This window comes from Mustela nivalis (assembly GCF_964662115.1).
Source record: "Mustela nivalis genome assembly, chromosome: 15".
Classification (NCBI taxonomy): domain Eukaryota; kingdom Metazoa; phylum Chordata; class Mammalia; order Carnivora; family Mustelidae; genus Mustela; species Mustela nivalis.
In genome coordinates this window covers 44019162-44045537 of record NC_139034.1, presented here as the reverse complement: position 1 = coordinate 44045537, position 26376 = coordinate 44019162, and the positions used below count along the sequence as shown (strand labels likewise).

At 36.0% G+C, this 26376-nt stretch overlaps 1 protein-coding gene and 1 long non-coding RNA gene across 2 annotated transcripts in view; one reads left to right on the top strand and one right to left on the bottom strand.

Moving 5' to 3' along the window:
* LOC309848555 overlaps nucleotides 1-16205 on the bottom strand; it is a 28259-nt gene extending 12054 nt beyond the window's left edge. Inside the window, exon 1 of the long non-coding RNA XR_014303122.1 lies at nucleotides 16129-16205. This is a non-coding gene — a long non-coding RNA (uncharacterized lncRNA). The remainder of the gene's footprint in view (nucleotides 1-16128) is intronic.
* Nucleotides 1-26376, top strand: part of DIAPH3 (diaphanous related formin 3) — a 497180-nt gene that overhangs the window by 136633 nt on the left and 334171 nt on the right. Inside the window, exons 6-9 of the mRNA XM_082700281.1 lie at nucleotides 14050-14124; nucleotides 14215-14284; nucleotides 18627-18763; nucleotides 20815-20920. Of these exons, the coding sequence (XP_082556407.1) occupies nucleotides 14050-14124; nucleotides 14215-14284; nucleotides 18627-18763; nucleotides 20815-20920 (388 nt within the window). The remainder of the gene's footprint in view (nucleotides 1-14049; nucleotides 14125-14214; nucleotides 14285-18626; nucleotides 18764-20814; nucleotides 20921-26376) is intronic.

Below are 26376 nucleotides of genomic sequence, written 5' to 3'. Positions count from 1 at the left end.
AATTACTGAGATTCCATTTGGAGAGAAATGTCTAACACATCATAGAGCAAGTGATATCACCAGCTCTCACCTAATTAAATCTTTGTGTTTTGGATAAAATGCAGCAAAGTAGCAGAAGATGTATTTGTTAATCTATTTATGCCGCAGGAATTCTCAGGTGCTGTGCTAAGTATCACAGTAATGAGGCATATGGGGGAGAGATCTAGAAAACATGTAATAAGTAGAAGATACATCTTTAGTTAAAATAAGGGACTGAGAGTAATGGATAGAGGACTTTTAGATGCAAACTGGTCAGAGAATGTCTTTGAGGTGGTAAAACTTAAGAGCTTAAGAAGACAAGGAATTACTAAGAGGAGCTCAGGCTTTGGTTGCAGGGCCTGGACTACCCCCTGAGCAGCAGAGACCCTGAAGTGGGGAAGCAGTAAGGCAGGAGGGTGGAGAGAGGGAAGTGGAGTCACAGAGGCCATGGAACCATCAGAGAGTTGGGCAGTGTCCAGGTCATGAGAAGTCTTAAGGTGATTTGGGAGAGAGATAAGATTTTCAGTTTAAATAAGTGTGAGGCTGTTCATGAGTTTTACACAGGAAATGACCTATTTCTAAATGTACTTATTAAAAGGAACTGCTATGGGGAGAATGGATTAAAGGGAGGAAAGAGTGGACAGGGAGATCAGAAAGGAGAGAGCGCCGAATCCTTCTAGACCACCAGGGAGGGAGATCAGAAAGGAGACTATGGCATCATCACAGGAGGGATGAGCATGGCTTGGATGAGGATTGCAGTAGTGGTGGGGCAAGTAGTTGGGTGAGTTTTGCAAACAAATTGAAGGTAGGAACTGTAGGGCATATTGACAGATTGGATGCGTGGTGTGAATGAGAAGGAGGAATCAAGAATGACACTTGGATTGTGTCACCTGAGCATAAGTGGATAGTAATGCCATTAACTCGGATAGGGGAAGATGGTTTTGTTACTAGTTTCCTGTATTTTGGAAAAAATCAAAATACCTGTTTTACCATGTAAAGTTTGATGTGTTTCAGTTTCATAGTTTGAGATATCAAGCAGCTAGATAATGGGGCCTAGAGCTCAGTGGAGAATGTACAAATACTTACCTATTGTTTATATGTAGACTGCACATAAAGCCCTGAGAATTGTTGAGAATTCAGGTAGAGCAGGGAGGTGTGTGTGTGTGTGTGTGTGTGTGTGTGTATGTAAAGATATAGAAGAAGGCCCAGAACAAGTCCTGGGGATCTCCAGCAGTTTATCCATCATCTAGAAAGGCAAGAGGAACCAGGAAAACAGAGGAAGGAGTGGTCATTTGGAGAAGGAGAACCCAAAAAGACTGATTTCCTGAGCGTAAGAGAAGGAGAGTGTTTCAGTAGGGAAAGTGATAAACCACCCAGAATGTTCCTGAGACCTGGTGCAAGATATTACTGTCAGAATTGGCAAGAGGAGGATGGTGGTGACCTTTGAGAAAAGTAATTTTGTGGAGTCTGGGTGGCAGAAGCCAGATTAAGTGAGATGGAATAAATGGACGGTGAAGAACTTCTGACAATTCTTGTGATGAAATTGAGACATTTTCCTATAAAAGAAAGACAAATGTGCATTAACTAGAGGGATATCTGGGCCAGGTGGGTAAAACCCAGTAAGCGAATGGAGAAACTTAAATTAATGGGAGTTCAAAGAAGAAGGACACTTGAATTGGCTCTTGAAAGATGAAATAGTTTCATTTGCAGCTGAGTGAACGTAGCAATGAACTTGATAGAATCAGGAGCAGATGATAGACTTAATAATGAAGTTTATGGGACAAGTGTTGGGCAGCAAGTACTTAGGGGGAAAAACAGATGATGGAAGACCTGCAATGTAATGATTTCTTCTTCCCCATACATTTGTGGTCAAATTAGTCAATTTAAAATGAATAATTCATTAATGCTTTCCTGAAGTAATGATTTTTTGATTTGATACTAAGAAACCTCCTTACTCATATTTCATACATTCCCAATGATTGTTTTTTCTACAATGTTTCTTTTAGTAGTGGACTGAAGTTTTGATCAGAGCACATGCTAGGATATGTTATTTTACCTCCGTAATTCTCTTACTTTTTTCATCTGAAGATCAAGAGCTAATGTTTCTTATATTGGTCATTTGTTTTTCATCACTGCAGTTCTTCTATTTTTTTTTATTTTATTTTGAACACTTTAGACATTTTATACCTTCCAATATATTAGAGTTAAAAAGTAACCAGGAGAATAAACTTGTTTGTTATTCTACTGTTTCATCTAATATCAGAAGTGAGAATAAGTGACTGGTTTAAAGTACATAATTCCTTTAAAAGTCAATTCCCAGAAAATACACATATGAATGATTGTATTTTGAAGTTTGGTAGATTTTTAAATCAGAATGTTATTTAGTTGCTGAATTTCCGAAATCCCTGTTTGGCTGTATAATTTAGTGTAATTTTTGTGGATGGGCCGTTGGTTGAGATGTGGGTATATGTTTGTTTTGCCCTACAGGGCATGTTAATTGCTTTGTATCCCCCTCCCCACCCCGTTCATTTTAAATATTTAGTCACCTTGCTTAGAGTAGGTGAAAATGAAAGGTAGAATAAGCTATAATTATATTCAGCATTGGTGATATATTACTCTGACAGAGGAATGTAAATTGGATTTGGATATTACATAGTATTAAAGCTGACCTTCTAAGGTTAAGGTATAAAATTTGTTACTTTGTCACATATGACCAGTGATATTTTTTTCCCATTTCAGGATGTTTCTTATATTGATTTTTAACAAAATAACTTTGTGTTTCCCTAAGCGTTTATGTAAGATTATTCTTTGGGGTAATTAAAAATTATTTTTTTCCTCTTTTTTAAAAATTATTTTTCTTATGAAAAGAGTTCATTATAGGAAAGTAGATAATACATAAAAGCAAAAAAAAAAAAAAGTACAATACCACCTACTTAGGCACTGTAACTTCTTGGGTGGAAGTGTGTATGTGTCTACTGAGGATGTCCTTTTGTTTAATGCTATTGGTTTTTGGAAAAATGAGCTAAAGCAGGGAATGATAAATGATTCACATATATCCTAAACATCCTTTGAATTCAAAAGATTAAGAATCCATTTTTTTTCCTTCTAGACTTTGGTGTGGAGGTCAAGGTAGTGTCTACTCTATTTCTTGGTAGAAATAGATGTGGAGGCCAGACTTTACCTATTCTACTTCTTAAGGTGGACACAGGTTGATTATAGGTTGATTATATAAACACATCCACAATGCATTATTTTCTTCTTATTGGTACTTAAAGGTGGAAGAGAAATGTAGAGAGTCTTACAAAGTATAGAGTACAGACTTCTTAAAAAGTCATTTTGCTGATGTCTCTTAGTATTACACACTTGTCTCTTAGTATTACACACTTGTGTCCACATCTACTTCTATGGCACTTTTTAAAATGTCACTGAAAAAATATACATATATCTCAAAGCCTTAGGCTTAGTTTTCTTAGAAATAGCTATTTTTACAGTGATTTGTCTGTTTATGTAATTTTAATTAGACTATCTAATTAGGGTAATTAATACCACTGGCAAAAATAGATTTGGAAACAAACCTCACCTCCCATTGGTTCCAGTGGAGGTTACTTGAGCATAAAGAAGCAGTCTTACTTCTCCCTGCCAGGGAGGTACGATGGACAGGTATGATGGCCAGGTGGGGAGCTGACTCCCAGTCATGTCCAGCAATAATAAGAAATCTCTTCCAGGCATCTGGGTGGCTCAGTTAATTTTCTTTCTGCCTTCCACTCAGGTCATGATCCCAGGGTCCTGGGATCAAGCTCTGTATTAGGCTCCTTGCTCAGTTGGGCATCTGCTTCTCCCTTTCCCTCTGCTTCTCCCTCAGCTTGGGCTTTCTTTCTCTCTAATAAATAAATAAAGTCTTTTTTTTTTTTAAGATTTTTATTTATTTATTTGACAGACAGAGATGACAAGTAGGCAGAGAGGCAGACAGAAAGAGGAGGAAGCAGGCTCCCTGCTGAGCACAGAGCCCAATGCTCGATCCCAGGACCCTGGGATCATGACCTGAGCCGAAAGCAGAGGCTTTAACCCACTGAGCCACCCAGGCGCCCCATAAATAAAGTCTTAAAAAAAAAAAAGGAAGAAAGAAACCTCTTTTTAAAATGTCAGTGGAGGCCAGTTAGAGATAGTGGACCTCTGCTTTCACTTGGCAGCATTGAGGTGATACCTATCCTTCATCCACTGGAGAAGTATCATAGGATGCAAGCTAAAAAATAAGAGATTGAAGTAAAAAATGGGGTATCATAACATAATAATCTAAGTGTCCAGGTTTCAGTATAAACACTTGGCTTACTAAAAAGGAAGATCACAAGCTGAATGCCAACTCCATATCTATCCATTAATAATGGATGCCATTATTATTAGATGCCAATATGGAGTTGACAGAAATATTTGAATATTCTTTTAAAAGATTGTATTTATTTACTTTAGAGATAGTGAGTAGGAGGAGGAGCAGAAGAAGAGGGGCAAGCAGACTGTCGGCTGAGCAGGGAGTCCAGTGCAGGGCTTTATCTCACAACCCTGATATCATGATCTGAACTGAAATCAAGAGTTGGATACTTAATTGACTGAGCCGCTCAGGTACCCTGATTTATTTGCATATTCTGATAAGGATGCTTAAAGGAGCCATCATAAAGGTGTTTTAATGAACAATTATGAATATGCTGGGAGATAAAGAATAGTCTCAACAAATATGTAGAAGAAACTTTATTCTTTTTTAAAGTTCAAATAACAGTTTTAGAATTGAGAAATACAGTAACTGAAATGAAAAACTTACCGGAAGAATACAACAACAAAATGTAGGGATGAGAGGAAAGAATTGGTGAACTGCAGTATAGAATAATAGAAATTACCCAGTTTGAACAGAGAGAATATTAAAAAAACAGAGCCTCAGTGACTTGTGGTGCTATAATCAAAGATTTAACAGTTTCTTATCTAAATCCTAGGTTTCGAGAGAAAAGGCAGGATAAAAAATTATACGAGGAAATAGTGGCTAAATATTTTCTATATTTGGCAAAAGATAAAAACCTACAGATTCAGGAAACTGAATGAATCATTAATAGGATGAACCCAAAGAAATCCTATTGAGACACATCTTGAGAGTAACAAGGGATGCTGCTTTAGTTACAGGGAGAACCTGGAATGATACTGGATTTCTCATCAGAAACTATGGAGGCCAAAAGCATGTGGTAAAGCAGTTTTTAAATAAAGAAAGCAAGGAACAGTCAGCTCAGAATCCTAAATGCTGTAAAAATATTCTTCAGGAATGAAGGGGAAATCTAGACATACTCAGATGAAGGAAAACAAAGGGAGTTTGTGGCCAGAAAATTTACCCTAAAAGAATGGCTAAAGAACATTTTCTAAATGAAGGAAACAATAAAAGAGGGCATTCTTGAAATATTGGGAAGAAAAAGTGTGCAGTGTTAGTAAAAATAAGCACAAGTACATTTTTCTTGAATTTTATAAGTTAAGTGTGCTAGAAGCAAAAATTATATCTCATATGGTTCTAAATCTATGTAGAAGAAATATGTAAAACAACGATACTCTAAATGGGGAGGGTAAAGATGCATAAAGGGAGGTGTGTTAGCTCGGGCAGCCATAACAAAAATGCTACAGACTGGGTGGCTTAAACAGAAACTTATTTTCCACAGTTCTGGAGGCCGAAAGCCTTGAGGCCATGGTAAAGTGCCAGCAGGGTTGGTTTCTTATTTGGCCTCTCTCTTTGGCTTGTAGATGGCTGCTGTCTCGTAGTATCTCCACATGGCCTTTGCTCTCTGGGTGTGCAGTCCTGGTGTCTCTTCAAGGACAGTAGTCCTACTGGATGAGGGCCCTGTCCTTACAATCTCATTTAACCCTAATTATCTCTGTAAAGGCCTTATCTCCAAATACAGTCACATTGTGGGTTTGGGTTTTAACATGTGAATTTTGAAGGACACTGTTTCATTCGTAACAGGAGAGAAAGTTTGTACAATTCACTCAAGCTTGTAAAATGATGGCAGTAAAAGTATTCCTAAAGAATACTTTTACAGCATGATGTCAGTAAACTTTGATATATTGTGATGTACGCAGATTGACCTCTAGAAAAGCTGTATGAGCTATAAATAAAAAAACGTAATAAATAAAAAATTTAAAAAATGGCATTCTAAAACATGTTTTAGTAAACCACAAGAAGACGGAAAAGAAAATGAACAAACAGAATGAAGAGTATCCAAAAAAAAAATACTGGAGTGAAACTTTAACATGTCAATAATTATATGAAGTGTAAATGGTTATGCCAATTAAAGGAGATTGGCAGAGTAGGTGAAGAAACATCACCTGATTATATGCTTTCTATCAGAAATTCACTTCAAATATAGTGATATAGACAGATGGAAGTGAATAGATAGTAAAACATATTATGCAAACATTAAAAGATGCTCATGGCTATTTTAATATTCTATAGTGTTGACCTCAGAGTAAAGAAAACGATGTATTTTTCTGAGTCAGTCCATCAAAAGACCCATCCTAAGTGTATACTTCAAACCTCAGATGTGCATAGTATATGAAGCAAAAATACTAGAATTGAAAGGAATAGATATATTCACAAATAGATTTGGAGACTTCACAATTTGGTTCACAATCAGTAGAACACCTTGTTGGAAAATCACCAATAAGAACTTAACATTACTATCAAGTAAAAGAACATAATGCGTATTTATAGACTATTCCATCTAACAGCAGAGTACGTATTCTTAAAACATATACCAACATAGACCATATCTTGGGCCACAAAGCAAACCTCATCAAATTTAAAAAAATGTGTTCTTCCCCCAAAAGGGTCAAACTAGAAATCAATAACAGAAAGATAGCAGGAAGGTATCCAAACATTTGAAAAGTAGGTAACACATTTGTATATAATCCTTGAGTCAAAGAAAAAATCTCAAATAAAAAAAATACACTGAAGTTAATGACAATACAACCTTTCAGAATTTACGACATGTCTAAAGTAGTACTGGGAAGGAAATCTGTGGCATTGAATACCTACGTTAGGTAGAGAAAAAGAAAAAGGGCTCAAGTCAATAAATTTTAACCCAAAATAAAAACATCCAAAATAAATAAGAAATAATAAAGAGTAGAAATCAATTAAATTGCAAACAGAGTAACAATAGAGGAAATCAATGAAACAAGGAGGTAGTTCTTTGAGAAGATTAATAAAACTGTTAAATCTTTATCGGTGAAAAAAATAGACAAATTACTAGGGTCAGCAATAAAACCGAGTATCACTGCAGACCCTGTGTCACCAGAGTAGTAAGGCAGACAACAAACTTTATACACAAATTGGAAAACTTGAAAGACTAGTTCTTCAAAAAGCAAAGTACAATACCTCATGGGGAAAAGAAAATTTGAATTGTTCTCTATTAAGGAAATTAAATAATGACTTTAAGACTCCCTAAAAGATCTTCAAGTACAGATGACTTCCCCGGAGAATTCTACCAAAGATTTGAGGAAAGATTAATATCAATTCTACACAGTCTCATCCGGAAAATACAAGAGCAGGGAACAACTCCATATATTTTATGAAGCTGGTGCTATTAGTAAAACCAAATAAAGACAGTAATAAAACAAAACCCCAAACCCCAGATTTACAAACTCATGTCTATCATGAATGTGGGCATGAAAATCTTCATCATGATGCACTTAATCAACAAGGCTAAAGAAGAAAAATCATATATCAATAGATGCAGACATAGCTTTGACAAAACTGAACACTTACTCCTGATAAAAACTGGGGAAAAATAGAAATGTTATAGATTGAGTTGTGTCCTGCAGAAAAAACGTTTTTAAGTCCTGATGCCTTAGAATATGACCTTATTTGAAAATCGGGTCATTACAGTTGTAATAAGATGAGTTGATAAAGGAACAGAGTAGGCTCTTAATCTAATTTGTGTCCTTTTAAGAAGAGAGACAAAGTGTCATGTGGTGAGAGGTATGGAAATCCTGGATTAGCCATTATTCCCAGAAACTAAGAAGAGGCAAGGAAAGTTCTACCCATAATCAGAGAGGAGGCCTGGCCCTATTGACTTTGGACTTCTGGTCAGAACTATGAGAATAAACCTCTCTTTTAAGTTTTCTACTTTGTGGTACTTTGTTATAACTACTCTAGGAAACTAACACAGAGGAATACTTTCTCCACTTGATAACATGAATCTACAAAAATTTTAAAGCTAACATTAAATGTGAGAGGTTCAAAATTCTCCCCCTCAGGCTGGGAACAAGGCAAGGATGGTTTGCTCTTGCCACTCTTGTTCAACACAGGGCTGGAATTTCTAACCAAAGCAATGAAGCACAAATGAAACGAACAAAAAATAGTACTTTATTTACTTTATATATAAGTAATTTACTATTTATTTACTTTACATATAAGTAAAAAAGAAGGGATATTAATTGTCCCTATTTGTAGATGGCATGGTTGTTTACATAGAAAAGTTAAAAGTATCTCCAAAATCTAGAGCTAATCAGTAAGTTCCGTAATAGTGCAGATTTAAGATAAAAATCAATGTATTTTGCAAGATGCAAAAGTTTCAGATTTCTTGTACAACAGTGTGGTAAATATATTTCTTTTACTAGCAACGAACTTTTGTAAAACCCCATTTACTAGTGTTTTCCTCTAATACCACTCCCGTCCTGGGGGAGAAAAAAAAAAAAAAACTATAGAGAGAACAAAACTGGTATATATCTAACAAATCATGTAGAGAACTTGAGGTGTAAACCACAAAATCAAAATGAAGAGAATTGAATTTCTGAATAAATGGGGAGAGATCTTGTGTTCTTGATGTTTTCTTGATTGTTTGGGTTATAGGCAAAATTCAGTTTCTTGTGGTTGTGAAACTGACATCCCTGGCTGTCATGTGAGGGTTGTCTCAGCTCTAAAGGGCCTCTCCTCCAATTTCTTGTCTCCTATTCCCCTTCCTCAGTCTCTAAACCTATAAAGGCAGAGTCCTTCTGATGCTTTTACATCTCTCTTCTTTCTGCCATTTTATCTTTGATCCCTCTGGGAAATGCTTTCAACTTCATTGAACTAGGTGATTAGATTGGATTCACCTGGATAATTTAGGATAATCTCTCTATTTTAAAAATACTCTGTAGTCACCTCAGTTTCCTTTTTTATTTCCTCTTTTGTTATATCAGATAACCACAGCTTCTGGTGTTAGGCCATGGGCATCTTTCTGGGGGTAGGGATACAATTACTCTGCCTACCACATAGGCCTAATGGTTTCCCATTGCCCATGACGTTGTATAGAGTTTTTTTCAGAAGTTCTTTCCTACCTTTTGGGTCTTATTAGATACAGCCACCTCTGGTAGTCAGCACAGGCACATCTTTCATATTTAATATGTTTGTATGTATTCTCCCTCTGCCTCAGAAGCTGCTCTTTCTCTGACTTCAAGACTCAGGTCAGACCTCAGCGCATTTGTTCCTGGGAGAATTAGATCCTTCTTCTGTTTCCTTAGCGTCATGATTATAACACTTATTACATTATGGAGATAATTTAGCTCAACATTTGTATCAACCACTAGTCTGTGATCCTTTCAAGGACGGAGAACATGTTTTATTCAGTTTTGTATTTGTCATACCTACTGCAGTCTTGGGCACACAATGAGCCCTTCCAGAAGGCTGAGTGGCTTTGTTAACGAACATTTGTTTCAGTGGTAATGAACATCCCCCTTTGAGCGGCAGTCAATCAAGTCCTAAAGTATGATAAGGACAAGGACTCTAGATTCATCATCCTTGGTTCAGTACGGATAAGTACCTGTTCCGAAATCAGAACTAATGTTTTCGGCATGAAGGTTGAGACAGGCTCAATGAAAACGCAGGGAAGGCGTCACCGCTTTGTACCTTTTTTTACATCTATAAAGTAAGGCTATGAGCCCGGGCACTAGCAGACCTGGATGCTATTTCTAAGTGACCTTAACCTCTCTCTGTGTGTTCTTTACCTGAAATAGAGAAATGGAAGGAGATTCAATTTTAAAACTTACTAAGTGCTTAGTCTGTTCCAGGTGCGGGGGAATTTAAAGACCAATTAGAAATGGCCTTTACCCTCCTGGTGTATGTAACTGGTCAGGTTGCCCTTAGGATGTGGTGGGTTTATTTCAGCTCTATCTCTAATGCCTTTGTCTTTCTCTTCCTCGGAGAGCATTTGGGAGGAGAGAGGGGTAATTCACTGTAGCCTGTGGGAAACCTGCAGGGGTAGTGTTTCTTTGGCCAGGGAGTAAATCTGAGACCTGATGATTGCTTCTCCTGCTCAATGAGGTGACTGTATTTGCTTCATAAAGCCAACAATACATAGGAAACCACTTTGCATACCTTTGATTTCATCCTGAGGAAGGAATAAGTGAATTTCAAAGGCTAAGCTGCTTTGAACATTTATTTAAAGATGGCTGGAACATTTAATCCTAGAGACCTGCTCTCCTTCTCCTTTTTTCTCCCCTTCTGTTACCTCTTCACCTCTTCTTTGCTCCTTGGTTGAGCCCCCTGCTAGGAAAGTGCTAAATGGCAATATACTTAGAAGGTTTTTTTTTTTGAAGCAATTAAAAGAGAAGAGTTTGATATTTCCTGTTATAGAATTTTAAGAGGTAGATTTTGTGTTAAATTAGTACTTAGCACATTTCTTTTTGCTGTTTTAAAGCAATTTTTTCCCAATACAAATGACATACTAATCTCTATGTCATTTCTATTCATGAAGAAGCAACATTTGCACAGTGCTCGTTCATCCATGAATGCAGTTTGTAGCTAAACCACATAATGCCCGATGGTACTGTGCTGACAGGCACAGGAGAAACAGAACAGATTTTGTTTTCTGAAGATTGATCATTTATACATCAGTTGATAATTTTTTCTCCAGGTTGCTTCTTACATTGATGATGAGAAATTTTTTACTTTTGTAAGAAGCTATGGATTTCAATGAACCTCTGTCAGTACTGCAGACCTACCTACTCAATATCCCTTTTAATCTTGAGCAGCTTTTCCAGAAAAGATAAGAAGTAATATTGGTCCCTCATTTTAAAAGTAATATTGCTGAAAATAGTAAGGGTGGGGGTTGAGGTTTTGAGAAACAGTTTGTGAGTGACAACTTGTTCGTACAACTCTATCCTGGCCTGGCAAATTTTTAAGAAAACAGGGAGCCTTATTATGCATTTCTAATTTGGTTTTTTTTTTTTTTAATTTTTTATTTTTTATAAACATATATTTTTATCCCCAGGGGTACAGGTCTGTGAATCACCAGGTTTACACACTTCACAGCACTCACCAAAGCACATACCCTCCCCAATGTTAATTTGTGTTTTAATATTACTTTTCAATAAGTACTTTTACCAGCTTTTTACATTTAAATATAGTGTTTCTTTGTTATCAATCATCTTTGTTCCCTCCCTTGTGCCCTGTCTTCAATTGCTTGTTTTTGGTGTTCTATGAAATGTATAGTCTGACTTTCATTAGGTTGTTACCCTTCTCTCTGATTTTATTGAGATTCCTGCCATGAGTTAAAGATGGTAGTACAAAATAATTTGGTATAAGGCCTCTTTACATTCAATTTATTAAATTTATTTTATAGAGAATTAGTTTATATGTAATATGTTTGAGTGGATGTAAGTTTTATTTTAATGACTCCGTCTGTAGTGCGGAAGAGTTATTTGGTGGGTCCAGAAATAACTGATTTGAGAACTTCTGTGGGTCCCATATTCTGGTTATAATTGTTATATTCAGTGTGATTAAAAAAAAAAAAAGGATATGTTCTATTAACTACTCAGACCACAAGAATTAACTTGATTTATTTGGTTTGATAGGCTTCCTAAATTTTATAATGGGCTCCATCATAAGCATGTTAAATGAAACAAAGTCTTGTTATATTAACATAATTAAAAATTTTTTTGGTATAAGGCAGTTTTAGGAATAGTGACTCTATTTTCCACAATGATTGAAGGAGATGGTAGTATGAACAGTCCTAAATCATATTAGCTTTAGAATATCTTTATGGATATACTTGGTATATAGAGATTGTTAAGAATTCACTTCAAACAAAATACTGATGTCCTGCTGTGGGTTTAGTAACACAAGAGGGCCTGATGAACAGAATCTGTCCTTGTGTCTCAGTGTCAGCCCAAGTAACACTATCACGTTACTTCCTTTTTTTTTTTTTTTTTTTTAAAAGATCTTATTTGTCCATTTAGAGAGAGCAGAGGAAGGGGGAGAGGGAGAGGAAAAAAGTATTTCAAACAGGCTCCACGTAGAGCCTGACACAGGGCTTGATCTCATGACCCTGAAATCGTGATCTGAGCTGAAATCAAAAGCTAGATACTTAGCCAACTGAGCCACCCAGGTGACCCTCTCAATTACTCTTTATGTGTTTGATTTCAAGCTTTTCTGCTTCATTTGAAATAAAAAATACAGAGTAGGATGTCAACAAGGTAAACAGTTAAGCAGTTGCTGTAGGTGTTTCCATGAAACATGAAAGTGGGATTTGAAATGCCTTCAGGTAACCTGTGTGTTGTTGACAGCGGAGAGTAAACTCATCACTTTTGAAGTAGCACCCCGGTTTCAAAACACTGACTTCTACTTAAGTTGTTATTCTCACCTTCACTGTAATAGTGATCTTTAGGCTTTTCCTCTATAGGAATCAGTATGTTTATTGCTTAAGTAAATTCCTGATTTAGTTAGGTGGTGGGGAGAATCAGATTCGGAACACTGATAGTTAAGTAAGATAGTTAAGTAAGTACACTTATACATTTATAAGTGTATAAATGAAGATGAATTATTTTAAATAATTTTTTTACATTTAAAAATGTGTTTCATTTTTATTGTTGTCATGTGAATGTTCTATAATGTCAAGAAAATGATATATGTGGGTTATGCGACTTAAACATGTTCTTCATGTTTAAGAACTGCTTTTAATTATTGGATGAAATTTTGCCCTTATAGTTCCATTTTTCAAGGGTTACACACAAAATCATACATGGAAACCTATATACAAAGAAATAAAAGGTTATATATCCTATCTTTTCCTTCCTCCCTCTTTTTTGGAGATAGAATATATTTTTTATTGTTCAGGACTTTTTAAATCACTGCTGGAAACGTATTTTAATATCCATTAAGGTAGTTTTTCTATAATCAAGGTGAACTGTTGACTTTTGGTGGTGATGTCTTCCTTTTATTACAGTATTGTGATTATACCAGTTGGTTTATGAAAAGAGGTGGCTTGGTCAAGATGAATATATTCATTTAAAAATAACCATGAAGTTCTTTAAAAAACAAAACAAAACAATTGAACTTTGAAACTTGGGAAATTAACATTTGTAGAATGCATGTCAGTGGTTTGAGAAATTTTCCTAAGACCTCCCTTTTGATATCTTGAAATTTTTTTAGCAATCTTTATGTAGATCTGAGTCTTACCTCTTTCTCTTTTTTAATTAAAAATTTTTTTTTAGGATTTTATTTTTATTTGTCAGAGTGTATAAGCAGGGTGAGTGGTAGGCAGAGGGAGAAGCAGATTCCCCACTGAGCAAGGAGCCCCATGTGGGCCTAGATCCCAGGACCCCAGGATCATGACCTGAACTGAAGGCAGATGCTTCACTGACTGAGCCACCCAGGCATCCCTGAAGCCACCCCTCTTTAAGTCTTGCCTGATTTCTGCTCTCTGGGTCGGGGGAGATGCTCTCATTAGTAGCATTTGCTGATTTCTGTGGTATAAGACTTCCAACATGGCAGATTTTAGTTACTACATGATGTCGCTGGACACAGAGAATGGAAGTGACGGGCGCAGTCAGCTCTCACAAGCTGTTTGATTCCATCCCTACTCCTCCTTTCACATGATGATGAATCATGATTGATTTTGCACCGGGTGTTATTCTTGGACTGTGTTATAACATACCATGGGTAAAATATTTGTGACTATATAGCGTTATTGTGATATTCCAAACTAGAATACTGACCATGTGTAACTGCCTCTTATTTCTCTTTATCAGTTGGGTGCAAAGCTTTGGACATGAGGGGCTTGGATTATTACTGGACATTTTGGAAAGACTGATTACTGGCAAAATGTAAGTATATTGTTCATTTTTATTTTCAGTTAAGCTACATTTCTGTGTCCAATTATAATTCCAATACTGATATTTTTTATGCCAATGCAGACAAGAAAAAATTGTAAAGAAGAATCAGCATAAAGTTATACAGTGTCTAAAGGCTTTGATGAATACACAGGTATGTACATAGGTAGTTATATTGTATTCTTCACCAGTTCTTAGAGAATTTCTGTGAAATAGAGTTGTGTGTTATGAAATTTGTACTAAAGAGATGTACTGCTTTGATAAGCTTATGCGTAGATAGAGGACAGAATATTACATTGCATTGACTTCTAGTTTTGTATTAAATCAACCATCTCTCAACAGGAGAAACTTGAGAATTGAGTAGCATCTCTTGATGCTTAAATCCTCATGTGCACATTAATTCTCCCTTTCTACTCTCTTTTTGTTCTCCTCTCTGGCCATCCTTTCCTTTTCAAAGTATAGTATGAGTAAGTTTTGAAATCATACATGATAATCAGACATGGTCTGCAATAATACTTATTACCAAAGAATCAAGTTGGAAAGACAGTTTTTATAGTTGAGGAGCTTAAATCTGCAAGGAAATTAATATGAACCGATAGGAAACAGGTCCCAGAAATGGATCATTGATGTTTAATGTAAGTAATATTGAGACTAAAGGTAATAGGGCAGGTCTGCCGAGTTTGTAAATGTGTATCTGACAGTGTTTCCTTGTTTAATAGAATTTGTACTTTTAATTGTGGAAATTAGCTCTATCCCATGCCACGTCTTTAGCTTCAACATCTAAACATATCTACCTCATGATGGGTGCAGTAATGATAGGTATTTTAGTTGCCTTTAGACAGCAGGAGAGGAATTTTACCTACGGTGTTAGGATGATTTGAGTTTTAGAGCAAAACTGTCTGTATATTTCTGATTATTTTTTATTATTTTTGCATTAAAAAAATAAGCCTTTAGAAGACTACACCCTTAAGTACTGGTACTTAAATTATTAACATTCATATTTCTTTTTACTAAATATAGCAAAAGCTTATATTTTCTGATTATTTCTGTCTTATTTATTTTTCAGCATTTTCTTGAGCTGAGTTTTGTTTTTAACCAATGAAATATTTTTTTACCACCCTGCCTTCTCTAATCAGAGAAGATTTTCAAGCAGACTATCTGATGTAGAAATCTGCTCTATGTTGTTATATGTTCAAATATATTCTAGATTTGAACACGTTGTTCTGTAAGAATTAGATTCCAGGTATTGTGAATGATCTTGTGCATCATTCTTTGAATTTGAGAAAACCATAATTAAAGAGAGGTGAGGAGGTTTCTATAGACCATAGTAGTCCTGCTCGATTTGAGACTGAATTGGAGAGCGGGTAAACTTCCTGTATTTATGTTCTAAGTGATATAGTGTGTTCTCTTATAAGAGACTGCTTTTGCTTATAGTTTGTATCTGTGGAGCTAGAATATATTGTCTTTGTGTTGATTGCTATCACCTGTACTTACATGAATAAAAAGTTACTGATACTTGGAATTAGTATTCTAATGTCTGAATTCTAAAATTAATAATATATGAAATAATTTTTCAATAAAGACTCTCTTGGGACTTATTGATGATTTTTCATTTATCTCACTGTGCAGGATTTATAGGAGTTCTTTGAAGAATGGAAAAAATACAGGTTTTAAGAGAACAGTGGTACCTTATTAGGTACTAGTATTTCATTATTAATGTAATGAACAAATCTGGTAACAGGTTAAAGTGGATTTCATGTAATAAACTAGGCTAAATAATATTTTCTAAGTGGAAAAAGACTGAATATCGGGGGGAAACAAAGGGATGAGAAGTTAAATACTTTTGCATTAAAAGATAATTAGAACAGGACTTCATTCTGGTCAGTTAACTGTTTGAGTGTTGCTTTAAGGTGTGCACCTGCAGCGAAGGTGTTTTGCTCCTGAAGCCAGCCCCCTTACCAGTCTGGACCCTTCTCTTTGCTCCTGGGATTAACTCACCATAGGGAATTATTCAGCATCAGTATTCATGTCTCATTGATCATGCTCCACAGGGATCTAAGGTCTTCCCCTTCTCCCACTGAACACTCTTGCAGTGGCTTGAAATTCCATCTATTAGGTAATAATAGGTCTCAAGTAGAATGCAAAGGGAACCTGGCTGTAGTCTTCGGTTTAGAACACGTGAGTTTTCATATAAACCTGGGTGGGTCCTTGTCATTCAGTAGAGAGATAACCTTAGACCTTCCAAAATTTGTCACTGCCTCTAACCTTGTAATAGGCTTCATTTAATGCACTTTAGATGCTAGCACTGGTAAGTTGATGATTTGTCTCAGAGTCGACAGTTTTTGTTTGGTTTTGCTTTGATTTTTTTTTTTTTTTTAAATAACTGAACAAGAGTAATTTAATTCAAGTAGGCAGCAATTCTGTCTGTAGTTCTAGGTGCTCAGTAGTGCTAATCTGGCTTCATTCCAGCCTTAAAATGAGCACTACGTGCGTTTATATTAGCAAAGTCAGAATACTGCTGATGACGGACCTTCCAGGGGTTAGGGGGTGCTAATCAAAACTATGAAATCTGAGAATGCTCATATTCTGCTCTCCCCACATTAATGGTTTAGGGCTGGAGGGCTTCACAGAGAAGGTAGGGAGTATCATCTGGAGGAAATCGGTGTGCCTTGCCTTGAGTGGTTGGAAGAGCCACAGGATTCTGATTCCAGAGGTGCAGGCATTGGTTAAGGATGTCCGGGTGGGTGGGAAATAAAGGGGAAAATGCTTTACTCGGTCGGGTCGTCCTCAGTTTTCTTAGGACAGAGCCAGCCCTTTGGTTCTTGGTAATCATTGACTGATTGACTCTTTGAATTGGATCTAAGTGGTACTTTCTATGCTTCTGACAATTCCCTGGAATGATTATTAAAGAATGTTGTGGTTCTTGGCCCCATGCCTGCTTTCTTTTTTTTTATTTTTTGTTTCCAGTTATGAGACAGCCCAGGACATCACAAAACTGATCACTTCCTAACTGGTTTCACTGTCTGTTTGTAAACTTTTCCTTATCACCAATAAGAGGGGGAAGTTTCTCCAGAAAGCATATCTTGGGGCCCTTGGCCCCCGTGCTGGCACTGCTTCCTTCATACATACCTGTGTTCCTTAGAAAGCAGTCTAAAGCAAATGGGGTATTTTAGCACAGTTAACTAATGGCTTCTTTATATAAATGGCATGTGTGAGATAGGAATATTATAAATAAGCTTTCATTCTCACAGCATTTGGGTCTAAGCTTGTTATAGATTTAACTTTGATACTTATACCTTGTGTTAATTTTGAGTTAAGCCATAGTTCATATGTCTGTTATTGGGATTAAGGTTCTTTTTTGTGCTCAGTAGTAATTCTAATCAACCAATTTCTCACTCTTTAGAAAGATCCTCGGGGAGGCATGGAAGATAAATCGTATCGTTTTATTGCTTCTATTTATCCTCTGTTATTTGATACTTATCTTCCATAGATTGTAAGTGGGCCCTAAGAGATGTATACATCCTTAAATCAAAACACGAAGTCATTAACATGACTCCTTATCTTCTAATTGGATGTGACATCCTAGCAGTAGCAAACAAACTTTATCCTTGTCTGGCATCATCCCATTTATATAATGTGTTTACAACTGCATTGTCTTTCTGATGATAAAATATCATTCTGATTAGAATACTTCTGCTCCTCATGGCAGTTTCTACATGGTATCTGCCCAAATCATCTTTCAACTTGGGCCCATCTTAGGAACTCAGTGTTACTCTTTAGGTCTGCCCTGTTGTTACGTGGTTACCACATGTGGCTGTTGAGCACTTCTAGTGTGACTTGTCTGAATGGAGATGTGGTCTAAATAGAAAAAAGACACTGGATTTTGAATATGTAGCAAAGAAAAGAAATAAAATAATTAATGAATGTTTTATATTGACTCTGTTGAAATGATTATATTTTAGATATATTGGATTAATTTCATTAAAATTTTACTTTTGGCTTGGAAACCTGACATTGCCCCTGTGGTTCTCATTCTGTTGCTGTGGGATAGAGTTGATGTGTGTGGTTACTTGTGATAGTGTATCCCTTATCCACCTTCCTTCCCAGGAAAGCTCCTCATGCCCTCAGGGTCTGGTTCAGAAACAGACTGTTCATTTTGTGTGCTTGTGTTGGGAAATCTCAATTTTCCTCACTGCTTCTCCCTTTCTCCAGGGGGTTACTTATCTTACTTACTTAATAGTTATCAGTCCTACCATTATCAAATCACCTTTGAGAAGTTACTTAATATTTGCTTGACTCTCCTACTTCTTGATATGAATACTTTTATGAATTTTTATTCTTTTTAAATTTTTTATGATATTTATTTTCTGGCTTTTACTAAATGTGAAAATATATTATCCTATCAACTTTTTAAATAATGATGTTTCCTTTAGGGTGTTGTTAATTTTTTCAATAAACTGCTAACATTTAGCCTCTTATTTCCAAAATGTTTATAGTATGGCTTGGAAAGAATTATGAGTGAAGAGAGGAGTCTTTCTCTGTTAGCCAAAGCCATCGATCCCGAGCACCCAAGTATGATGACAGATGTGGTGAAACTCCTGTCTGCGGTATGCATTGTAGGAGAGGAAAGCATGTAAGTCTTCTCAACTCATTTCTCTAATACTATGTAACAGTATAATTTGATTTACCTAGTGTTTTCGTTATTCTAGACTGGAATTTATTGTTAATAAATGAATACAACTTAAGCAACTGATTTAGATTCATAATTGGCTGAACAGAAATGTTTGAGTAATAATTTCTCAGTATAGTAGTTCTAAGCTAACATGTTTCTACGAAAAACTGATTTTGTCATATTTATTTTAAAATGTTCCGATTTCAAACCCTAAACAAAAATTCTCAGTGAAGACGTAAAAAAAATATATATATGAATGGATCCTTTTTCTTACGTAATTTTGTTTTTCAGATAGAGTTAATTCAAATTCATGTATATTCCCTTATAAAAGCAAACATCATACTATTTGAAAATGTATTTATAACACAGATTTGAAAAGTGTTCTATGAAAGAATAGTACTTTACTGGTTGAGGGTGCATAGTCTGACCATAAAGTACATCCTGAAGTTTTAAACTTTAAACACATTATCCACATATGTTAAGGTTGTAACTAAAAGACTATTACATACATATTAACAGATAATTATAAAGATAAACCTTTTTTTTTTAAAGGTTGGGGTACTCATTATAAGATGCATTTAAAAATTATTATAAATGCCTTTTAAAAAGACTAAAGATAAAGGCACTTGTGATGATCACTAGGTGTTACATGTAAGCAATGAATCAATAAATTCTACTCCTGAAACCGCTATCATGCTATATGTTAGCTATCTGGAATTTAAATAAAAACTTGCAACAAAAACCAAACAGAAAGGATTAAGACAGTAGAAAATGGAACAACTAACAGAACAGAGAGAAATAGCCCTTTCATGAAGGCTGGGCAAAGCCCATAAGCCGAACCTTCTGCCAACATTTGAAACTTGTCCTTATGGTGAACCTGCTTGGGGGCTGAGGAGTGTTGGGCTGTCCCTGTCCAGTGTGGCCTCACCGGAGAGTCTGCAGGCCCCACTCTGGCCTCGCCCTCCAGCCGTCTGCACACACAGCTCCAGCGCGCCTCCATGGACGAGGAGGTCCCCAGCGGCAGCCCCAGCACATGAAGCCAGGCACAGCTTCAGCACATTCCCTTTCCCATTTTCAGAGTACCCTGTTAATTGTATCACAGGACCCTAAGAGTTTACTTATGGCTGGCACACTGGTTGCTCCTTGTGCTCCTTCCTCTCATTCCATCCTCCTCCTCCTCCTCCTCCTTTCCCTTCTTCTTTCTCGGTTCTTCTCCTTTCCTTCTTCTTCCTTCCTTACCTCTTTCTCCTTTCCTTCGTTCCTTCTTGTCCCTCTGCTTTCCCTCCTCTCTCTTTACCGTCTCTTTTTCCTTCTCTTTTTTTCACTACCTCCTTCCTCTACTCTGTATTTATCATTTCTTGACTTCCTAGGTTATCAAGATGATGAAGATAATGTTAACGGCCTACATGTCTGTGTCTACAAACGGAGTTTCTCCAGTGTGCTAGGTTGTGTTAACACACTGGTCTTTAAAGGAGTAACGGGTGTATTTCTTGTGTTGACTATAAATCCTTACTACGATGTATTTTTGGCTACCAGACTTCTTTATACTCAAAAGGAAGGATAGTATAGTGATTAAGAATGCCGAGACCATGCTTACCACACCGACTGTCTGATTTCAGATCCTTGCTCCACTTAGGAGATGGGAGACCTCAGACAAATTGCTTAACTCCCCCCCCTCCCCGTTTCCTAATCTGTAATAAGGGATAATAAAATCTACTTCATAGAACTATATACATTAAAAAGAGTTAATATTTGTAAACTGGTTTAAATAGTGCCTGATGCGTAGAAAGCACTTTATAAGTGTTTGATAAATAACCCTCATCATAAGGTTATTAGGAATAAATGAATAAAAACATGTAGCTAGTACTTGATACATGCTATGTACTTAGCTTTTAAAATGTTGCTTCTTGCTTAGGAGTAGTGATTCTGGAGTTCAGTAGATTAAGCAGTTGTAGTTAGGCATTTGGATTACTTGCTATTTGCAATTTAATTAATTTCAAAATTTCTGATAGCCTTGAAGAGGTTTTAGAAGCTTTAACATCAGCTGGAGAAGAAAGAAAAATTGACAGATTTTCACCTATTGTGGAAGGACTCCGACATGATTCAGTTCAACTGCAAGTAGGTTTCATGTCTAATCCTATGTACTGTTTTGTAACTGTTAGCTCACTGGCTTATATTCAAATATGAAAACCTGCATGTTGTCCAATATTTTATATTTCAAATAATGTATAGAATTCTAATAATGTATCTTATAGATGTAACTTGGCGTGTACCTATTATTATTTCCTTAGGTTATGTTCCTCGAAGCTGGCTTACTAGAGATCTCTATAAAACATACAATCATAGTCCATAAATTGTTTATTCTCAGTTAGTCTCATTAGTTGACTATTACAAATTTTAAGTTTGGGCAATTAAGTGAATTATGGCTTTTCATTGATCTATTAGTTTTTATGTTGGAAAATTAAGACTTTCCATAAATAATAATGAGACCAAGTTACACTGAGATTTTCAAAGATATTTAAATGTTTAAGTTCTCACAGTCACATTTAGACTTAACCATTATATTGTCCAAGCTGTATAACTAATATTCTTTTAATTTCTCCTTTAAAAAAAAAAAAAAAAAGAAGTTTTTTTTTAAATAACTGTAATTACTGTTGCAAGTATTGCTAATACCCTGAGTATCTTTAAGAAAATACTAGATACCTGACTCCCACTTCCCAATATTTTTAGAATTTAATTGGCGTGACCTGGCTTTTGGGATTTTTAAAGATTCTCAGATGATTCTAATGTGCAGCAATATTCAAAAACAAAGATGTACTAATAGCTATAAAGTAAATTTATTTCACACTTAATTAGTAAAAAAGTTAGTTGTGTTTTGTTTTGTTTTTTAAAGATTATTTATTTCATTTATTTGAAAGAGAGAGCACAGGTGAGAAGATGGAGAAGTTGGCTTCCCGCTGAGCCAGGAGCCTAGTGCCTGGGTTTGATCCCTTGGGATCATGACCTGAGCCAAAGACAGATGCCCAACTGATTGAGCCACCCAGTTGCCCCTAAAAAATTACAGTTTTAAATTTTATTTTAAAGCTCTGGGTAGCTTGACCTTCATATTGTTTCTCAGTGTGGTAGGAATAGAAAAACCAAATCTCCATGTTGAATTTTAAAATAAAATGGTATTTGATTTACCGGCTGAAAATCTTAAGGATAGTCAAATGAAAAAATTTACTGTGGCATTTCTAATGATGGCATTTGTGATGGTGATCTTCCCAATGACAGTCTTTGTGAATGGCTAGCCCAGACCCCTGCTTTCTCTGGGCGGCAGGGAGGCAGACCTGGAGATTTGAGTGTGTGGTCCCTGTTGCAGAAGTGTCAACACTGGAGCTTCTGGAAAAAAGTCCCGCCTGACTCGTCGGGGCTTGTCAGAGAGCATCGGAATGGGAGTCTGGGATTTGTTGTCCACTCTGATGTGGACCCCGCTCCTTCAGTTTTTTTGATCTGTGCTCTAGAGTCTTTTTGCTTATGCACCATGGGTCTCATTTCCCTTCTCTCATGTGGCTCCAGAGCTCCCATTTGCCACAAGCCCAAGGAAAAGCAAACTAAGAAGAAACTTTGTAGAGAAAAGAGGAACACTTACCTTGTCTGAATTTTCCTTTGGTAGCCAGGTTCCCTTTTACTCATAGAGTATTTGTACAAATAGCACCAGGTTATCAGATTCATTAATTTGTGTAGCATATTAGAGTTCATGTCCAATTCTTAAAATTTCACTTAGGCAATGTAATAATGACTTGTGAACATTATCGCCTAAATACTTCTTATGCTAATGTATACTTTTTTTTTTTCTTTTTAAAGATTTAATTTTTTTAATCTGAGAGTGAGAGGAAGTTAGGATGGGTTGAGGATGCATGGTGGGGGGGTGGCGGGTATGGAGCAGGGAGCTGGATGCGGGTCTCCATCCCAGAACCCTGGGATCATGACCTGAGCCAAAAGCAGACCCTTAACCAACCTAGCCACCCAGGTGCCCTTACTAGTGTGTACTTTTTGATCTAATAACACACATGTCCCTAGAGTGGGAGGGATGGTGTCTTGTGATGCAAGGACTAGAGTTGTGAGTCGCGCAGTTTGAATTTAAGCCGGATCCCTTGGCATCCTGGCTCTGTGACTCGGTCGGGATCATGCCCCAGACCACTTCTATGCTTCGGTTCTCTCACTTGTGAGAGAAGGACAATATTGATCACTACCTCATTGTGGATGTGGGGATTACATTGACTAACGTATTTAAAATGCTTAGTTTTTTTTTTGCCATAAATGTTGAGTAAATGCTAGCCTTACAAAGTAATTTTGTTAAATTAAAAACGAAGTCAGTGGAAAATGGAGATTGAAGGGGATCTTCCTTTTTTAGAAATATTAGCTGTGTGTTGATAGTAAAATTGTTACATAACTATAACTCAGCAGTTACACTCATGAACTAACCCAGATGAATGAAATGCAGGTTCATACACATCCCCATACCCATATTGTTATAGCAGCTTTATTTGTCATAGGCTCAAATTGGGAACAATCCAGATGTTCTTCAACAGGTGAATGGTTAAACTGTGGACACCAATACTGCAGAATATGTAGTATCGAAAAAGAATGAACTATTGATACACCCAACAACTTACATGAATCTCCAGGGAATTACCTTTCTTGAAAAATGCCAGTCCTGGATGGTTCCGTTTATATAGTAGCCTTGAAAGAACCAAGTTTTAGAGATGGAGAGCAGTTTAATGGTCGCCAGAGGTTTGGGATAGGGTCTGGGAAAGTATTGGGTGTGGCCATAAGTAAATGGCAGCAGAGAGTTGTGTGTGGTGACAGTTGTGCATCTTGATTGTGGTGATGGTGGCAAATTTGTACATACAGCGAACTTGCACAGAACCTTACTTAGACACACAAATGAGTGTAAGGCTGCTGAAATCTGAATAAGCTCTTGTGGGTTGTACTAATTTCAATTTCCTGGTTTTAATGTTACATTATAATTATGCAAGAAGTTACCATGGGGCAGAATATTGTGAAGAGTACCTAGGACCTACCTGTAAGTTTTTTCTTTTTGCAACTTTCTGTGTATGTACAGTTATTTCAGAATAAAAAGTTTAAAAAGACTTGGTAAAAGTGGGGTCCCAATTTGTTTGCAGCAGTATTATGGTCACTTAATATTTTAAAGCTCTGAAGAGGGGCACCTGGGTGGCTGTTGGTTGGTGTCTGCCTTTGGCTTCGGTTGTGATCCCAGGGTCCTGGGATCAAGTCCTGTGTTGGGCTTCCTGCTTGATGGGGAGGCTGCTTCTCCCTCTCCATCTGCCTCTTCCCTCTCCTTGTGCTCACTTGCTTTCAAAAATAAATAGATCAATCTTAAAGCTTTGAGGAAAAGGGTAAAGAATGTCTTGTTAAGAACAAAGCCATGTTTCATCTAGATAAATAACATGATTGACTCATTAATTGAAAGATGGCAATTACAACCTTAAAATTTTTGGTAACATGCATATGAAATTTGTTTTGACTATTGAGGTAGTCATGTTTAGCAATGGCTAAATGTTGAGGTAAACTTGTCTAACCTTGTAGGATTATCATTGATTATCATATGAACCTGAAGGCAAACTACATGTATCAAAAACGTTCCTGGGTATGTTTAGTCATTTCTGTTGGTCAATTACTCTCAATTTATTGAAGATGCTACCATTTGGAAAATAAATATCTATAAAATTCTCTGAAAGAGAATGGCCAGTTAAAAATTGAGAATGGATTATTAGCTTATAGAAGATACTAAGACTTGAAATTAAAATATATTTAAAGATTTGATGTAATTTTGAAATGATTCCTTTTTATAACCATTTTACTGAGATAAAATACACGTATCATAAAAGTTATCCACAAAAAGTGGACCGTCCTATATATTTGTATAATTAGAGTTGTACAATCTTATCTAGAACAATCAAGAACATTCTCTTACCCCTAAAAGAATCTCCTCACCCCCTCTCCCAATCCCTTTATTGTCACCTTGTAATACCCTCCTTCCCTTTAGCTCTAGGCAACTGCCAATCCACTATCTCTATAAATCTTCATATTCTGGATTTTTGAATAAATCATACAATATGGGGTCTTTTCTGACTGGTGCTCTCACTTACTATTTTCAGTGTTCGTTCTTGTTGAAATATGTATTACAACTTCATTTTTCCCCCTCCAAATATTAAGCTATTGCATGGATATTTCACATTGTTTATCAGTTGTCAGTTGGTGGAAATGTGAGTTGTTTCTTTTTGCCTTTTATGGATAATGCTACCTGTGAATATTGGTGGAGATGATTATATTTATTTATTTATTTATTTATTTATTTAAATGATTGCATGTTTGCCGTATTTAGTAAGGACTGGGGGCATGGCTAACAACAACATCTTCCTTAGATAGTTGTTGAAGTCAACCATTTGACTCAGTTCTTGAAAAATTTTACCAAGACATGGGTGGCTGCTTTTATTTGCTCTTTTGAAACTAATTGCCTTAGTTGTAAGTAATTATTTTTTTTTTAATGTTTAGTTATTTTCTGAAACACTAAAATGTCTTCATATGGGTTGTAAAGTTTAATTTTCATTGAAAATTCATTTAAAAGTTTATTTTACCATTATTTTTTTTTTCATTTTTTTGATATGTTCAGATTAAATTTCCATGTTCTTGAATAAATGATGGGAAGAATTTTAAAACTTTTTTTATTTTCCTACTCAACCTTTTTTTTCTGGGTCTTTACTCTTGAAGGAAAGTTTCCATTACTAAGCCTAAACTAGCAGGTGGAAAGCTTAAGTTAGGAGTTAAAGGTACTATTTTCCAGATAGCTAGTTAACTTAGGGAGTTCAGGGGTGGTGGGGAAGTAAGTAGATTGTCTTTCCTGGGATTGCTGGTTGTTCTCTCTTTCCTTTAAAAAAAATTAAGCAACTCTTCTTTTTGAGTGCTTCCGAATTTTCTGTAAGTAGAGTATATTTTAGAGCTAACTAGTTATCAATTTTCCTATTAAGCTCTAAGTGCCCATTTTACCATTACCTTTTAATTTATATTTATTGAAATGTACTAGTCTGGCTGATATTAGCAAGTGACCAAATTAAAAATAAAACTTGTTTATTGTTGAATAGAAGAGAACCCTATTGTTTGCTTTTAAATTGGAGGAAATGGAAGATAGTAAAATTGAAAAAATTCTCATTGTTCTTTTATGTATAACAAGGTACTATATAACAAAGTACTTTTTCAAGGAGGATTGTTAGATTTTCTTTTGAGTCTGATAATAATAATAATGAAGATAATGTGACTGCCCATGTTACTAGTAGAATTGAACATCTTTCATTCCTCCTACTCATATGGTATAGTAAGACAGTTAAAAAAAAAAAAAAAGTGAGTGTCACAAATAACCTAAAATTATTTTCAGGACTTAGGGAGTCTTCCTTCTCAGGAAAGAAAGTCTAATATAAATATCAGACTTAAATATATACTACTCTTCTCAAGTATATGAGAGAAGGGCTTTCAGAGTCAAACAGCATAATCCAGTATGGGTAATTGAAGCA